The sequence below is a fragment of the Atta colombica genome, unplaced genomic scaffold (genome assembly GCF_001594045.1).
Source record: "Atta colombica isolate Treedump-2 unplaced genomic scaffold, Acol1.0 scaffold207, whole genome shotgun sequence".
Taxonomy (NCBI): Eukaryota; Metazoa; Arthropoda; class Insecta; order Hymenoptera; family Formicidae; genus Atta; species Atta colombica.
Window position 1 is genome coordinate 2,923,122 of NW_017259302.1, and position 4,681 is coordinate 2,927,802.

The 4,681-nt window shown below is 30.3% G+C and overlaps 1 protein-coding gene across 3 annotated transcripts in view; it reads left to right on the forward strand.

The window, feature by feature from the left end:
* Positions 1 to 1,801: 1,801 nt before the first annotated feature.
* Positions 1,802 to 4,681, forward strand: part of LOC108687434 (LIM domain kinase 1) — a 6,681-nt gene continuing 3,801 nt past the window's right edge. The window contains exons 1-4 of one of the 3 annotated variants that reach the window (XM_018193188.1): positions 1,802 to 1,869; positions 3,028 to 3,139; positions 3,259 to 3,699; positions 4,004 to 4,096. In XM_018193188.1, the coding sequence (XP_018048677.1) occupies positions 1,848 to 1,869; positions 3,028 to 3,139; positions 3,259 to 3,699; positions 4,004 to 4,096 (668 nt within the window). In that variant the 5' untranslated portion in view covers positions 1,802 to 1,847. Of the gene's footprint in view, positions 1,870 to 2,669; positions 2,843 to 3,027; positions 3,140 to 3,258; positions 3,700 to 4,003; positions 4,097 to 4,681 lie in introns of those variants that run through there. The other 2 variants (XM_018193187.1, XM_018193189.1) reach the window with 2 other exon arrangements.

The following is a 4,681-nucleotide window of genomic DNA, read 5'->3' on the forward strand; positions in this document are numbered from 1 at the left end:
TTTTTTAATATTACCAAAAAAACTATTTCTAGTACTTCAAAAATGATAAATTTAAATATTATTTAAATATCAATTAAACATATTTTAAATATCAATTAACATATATTTAATAAGCATATATTTAAATATCATTTCTGAAATACTTAAAACATATTAAGAGTTTTTTGATCTGTATTTACAGATTACAAAATTATTGAAATAAAGTTTCTGTATATGTTCTTGACATTTTAAACAAATATTATGTAATTTGTAATGTATTAATAAGATATGCAGTCATAATATATCATCTTGATCTACAATATCATTATGGTCAGAAAATCAAGATCTTTGATTTGAAAATAAGAAAACTTCATAGTAAAGTACAATTTAGAATAATAATCATGTATATGGTTATCTAAGGTGATAATAACAGTTAAGAAAGACGATTTGATCAAATCTATTTAAGGTTGAATGTTGTAATTTCGTTATTAATTATTGAAAATGATCATTATGAAATGATCAAAATGTTAGTTTTAACTATTTGAAATAATAAGTTGTATTTAAGCACTTAAGAGACTTAGACTGTGGCTCTTCTAATCCTTAATAATTAAGTTGAATTCTATTCATGTAGAGCTTGATACGGAAATACTAATTTGTTTAAACTTAAAGTATCCAAAACATGCAATTTTGGAACGTTTACACAACATAGTGTATGTAAATATTACAGAACAACACAACGAATCAAAGATAGTAGGTATATCATTGATGTAAAAAACTACTATCCACATAACAATTTATTTAATTTTAGGATATCCTAATCTAATCAAATTGATTCCATTCTAATCCAAAACATTAACTCATCCATATGATTACCTTAGGATATTTGTAATTATCATTATACTATATACTATATACTATAATATAAAACGTCCCTAGGATATTTTGAATTGATAAAATTTTAATCATATATTAATAAATTACATTTTTCAACTTTCGACACATATATGTTATATACATTTATGTATTTTACATATGTTATAGACTATAGAGACATATCTTTGCAATTTAATTATTAATTTTTTAATAATGTTTACATATGTTTACATATAATGATGTTTTAATAATGTTTAATAATGTCTACACAGCTTATTGAAAACTATCCTTTGTTTTGGAAAGAATTTAATCATATTTATTTTTATTATTAATTTAACAGCAGCAAATTGCAACTGTGGTTTATTTTGTTTTTTGTTGTATATAATTTATTTTTAAATAGATATATGGGTTATTTATTAATTGACAAAGCAAAAGGAATTTCTGAAATATTTTATAAAATTGGTTTTATCGATTGTAAGTATTGTTTTAATAATAATTTTCTTTTTTACTAATTTTAAATTAACTATAAATAAGTTTTTAAAAAAGTATTTTCAGAGGCTCCATGAGCACATTTTGCTCACGCTACGAGTAAAGCGGGGAGCACAGATTCTTGTATAACGCATAACACATGAGGCATAAGAAAATAAACCAATTAGAGTTCTTTATTTGAAGAAAAGAAAGAAACGAAGGATTTCGATTGATACATTTTCTTATGCATTACATGTTATGCAAGAGTCTCCCCGCTTTAAATCTTACGTCTTAAGTTTTTTTTATATGTCATAACCTTGATTTTCTTTGAAAGCGTTTGAGAACGCAGTCATTCGTAAACGGCCGCCACTAAAGCTTCCTGATTTGACCGTTGACGCAGCGTGTCGCTGCGAATGCAATTCGAATCACAGTTGAGTTTACGCGACTTCCGCGTCCAGTGGACAAGCAGATGGCAGAGGAGTGGGAGTGTGTCAATCCGTCAATCGTGCGTGCTGGTGCGTGCTGTGATGGATGAAGTCACGACGAGCGGTAGGTTTCTTTTTGGTGGCAAGAAAACGGCGTTGTCAGTCGTGACATCGCGATCGGATTGCGCGACGCTCACCAACGGTTACGTAGACATCGCGACAACGATGGCTCGCCGCTCACGCAACGTGTGCTGTTGAACGGAACGTTGACGCTGAACGGATCGCGTGGGCGTCTTATCTTTCGTGCGCGCGCGCGCGTGCGCGTGTGTGTGTGTGTGTGTGTGTGTATCCCCCTCCCTCTCTCTTTCACACTCAGTCTCTATCTTTTCTCCCGTTGCCCACTCTCACATTAATAAGTCCACTCGTGTCGTATGTTCCATCGCATTATATTCCTTCGCGACAGATTCCATCTTCACGATATGCGGTGTCACACGAACTGTAATATGGAGTCTACAATAGAAATCGTAGTCTTTAGTCGTAAAAAAATTAACTAATCAGTCGAATATGAGAAAAATAATCGACTATGATTGGTCAATCTTCTACAACTTAAGCTTATTTACAATGTGCTCTTTGTTTTCTATTTCTTATTTTGTTACCTTTTGCTTTTTTCTTATTTTCTCCGTTTTATTGACAATTATATTTCTTGCTATACTTCTTGTTTCTTTCGAAATTTGTTAACTTTTATCTCGAGTAATATAAAACAAACCGGATAAGAAGCAAAAAGATAAGATGTAAAAAATAGCGAAAAGCAAGAAACAGGAAACAAAAAGCACATTGTAGAACAGGCTTTAAGATCCTATGACTTCTCTTTTGTACTCCGCGTATGTCTGCGTCGTACTCCAATCTCTGCTTCTGTCGTCAGTGGAGTCAGCTGCTCGCTTACTTGTTCAATAGTCCATGTCAACCATGATTCACATTTTCTTCCTGAGACACATCCCTCGGGCTCGCCTCTTCTTCGTTTATTTAGAATTATCATGCATCCATCGGTTGATATATGTTTGCAAAAGACATTTTTGTGCATGAATGCATAATGTTTGGTATGATTACAAGAATATAAATTTCAACAAATATTGATGCGATATGAAATAATAATAATTTCTTACTACAATTTTAATTATTTTCGTACATAATATTCTATACTATATTCAGTAATGATTTAAAGAATCAAGATTTTTATTTATAAATTATACATGATTATATATTTATAATCATAATTTTCTAGATCCAGCAGGTGGAGAAAGTAGAGGAACATTAATATGTGCCAGCTGTCTTAATCCTATCGAGGACGAATTCATACAGGCATTAAATCAAGAATGGCACATTGATTGTTTTCGGTAAAAATGCTAGAATATGTTTTGAAAAAATGATATGTTTATTATGAAACATTGTGAAGTAAATTATTAATTATATTTTTATATATAGAAGAATAAGAATAAGAATAAGAACCTTTCAGATGTTCTGCGTGCGACATTGGCTTATCCTCCTGGTATTTCGAGAAAGATGGCTTACTATTTTGTAAAGATGACTACTGGGCCGCTTATGGTGAAGCATGTCAAGACTGTGGTCAGATCATCACAGGCCCTGTCATGCTGGCAGGTGATCACAAGTTTCATCCAGAATGTTTTGCCTGTACTTCGTGTGGTGCTTTTATTGGAGACGGCGAGAGTTATGCCCTCGTCGAACGGTCCAAATTGTACTGTGGGATTTGTTATAAGCGACAAATGCAACCGCTCAACAGGGCAGCAAACTATCCTTTTGCCAGAAAACCACATAGCATTAGACTGGTCGAAATACCTCCCAGCACAACAGATCCTGATAAGCAAAGAGGAATTAAACTCACGTTAGACACAGTTCCCAGTCCCCGCAGTTGTGGTGCTTTATTACGTATTTCAGAGTATGTATAATGTATTTTATTAAATCTTGTATTACATATGCTATCTTTAAATTACAATATTTTACTTATATATCTACATAAACGAAATTTCTTGAAACCAGATTTATGTATATAAATGATAATTTTAATAAAAGTAGAACATTTGGATCTTTTTATTCCTCAGAATTATATATCTAAGATAGTTGCTTTTTTTTTAAATATTTAACAATGCATGATAGTCTTGATAATTATTTAAGAGAATTGGTATAAAAAAATATATATTAGCTTCTAATAATTTAACACTAATAATTTAACTAAAATGCAGGTTAATGAGAAATATTCGTGGAAAGATCAGTAAGCTGCTAGCCTCTGTGATGGAGGTTCTATTTAGGCTATGCTGCCACTTCTCTAATCATAGGTATTGCATAACAAATCAATAATATGCACTACATATTGCTAACTCTACAGACTGTGCTCCCGTAGTAATGTTAATTGCACGTGAAAATGTATAACATAAGTTCGTGCAATTTTCTGTAATTTGTGTACATGTAATTGTAATTTTAATATATATTTTATAACATATATTTTGAATATGTATTTTAATATATATATTTTTTAATATATATATATTTTTATTAGATATTATGAAGTATATCATTCTCTTTTATCAAGTGCATGTTCATTGTAGCTCATCAAAAAAATCACAGTTGTGTTGTCAAAATTATCTTAAATAAGTGTTAAAGTATTGCAAGTATTAACTGCTTTTATATCATCTTTTAATCATTTAATGGATTGGTGCAAGTTATTTTATGATTTAATTATGAACAAATTAATATGATATTTCTAAATATTGTGCCTTATTGCTGTTTTATGTTAGTTTCCGATAAATGTATTTTATTTTGTGTAATAAATTTGTATGAGAATATAAAGTTTGAAAAAATATTATTTATGTGTAACAAATTGAATAAATGTAATTAAGAAATGTCTTAAGTTGTATTCTCAT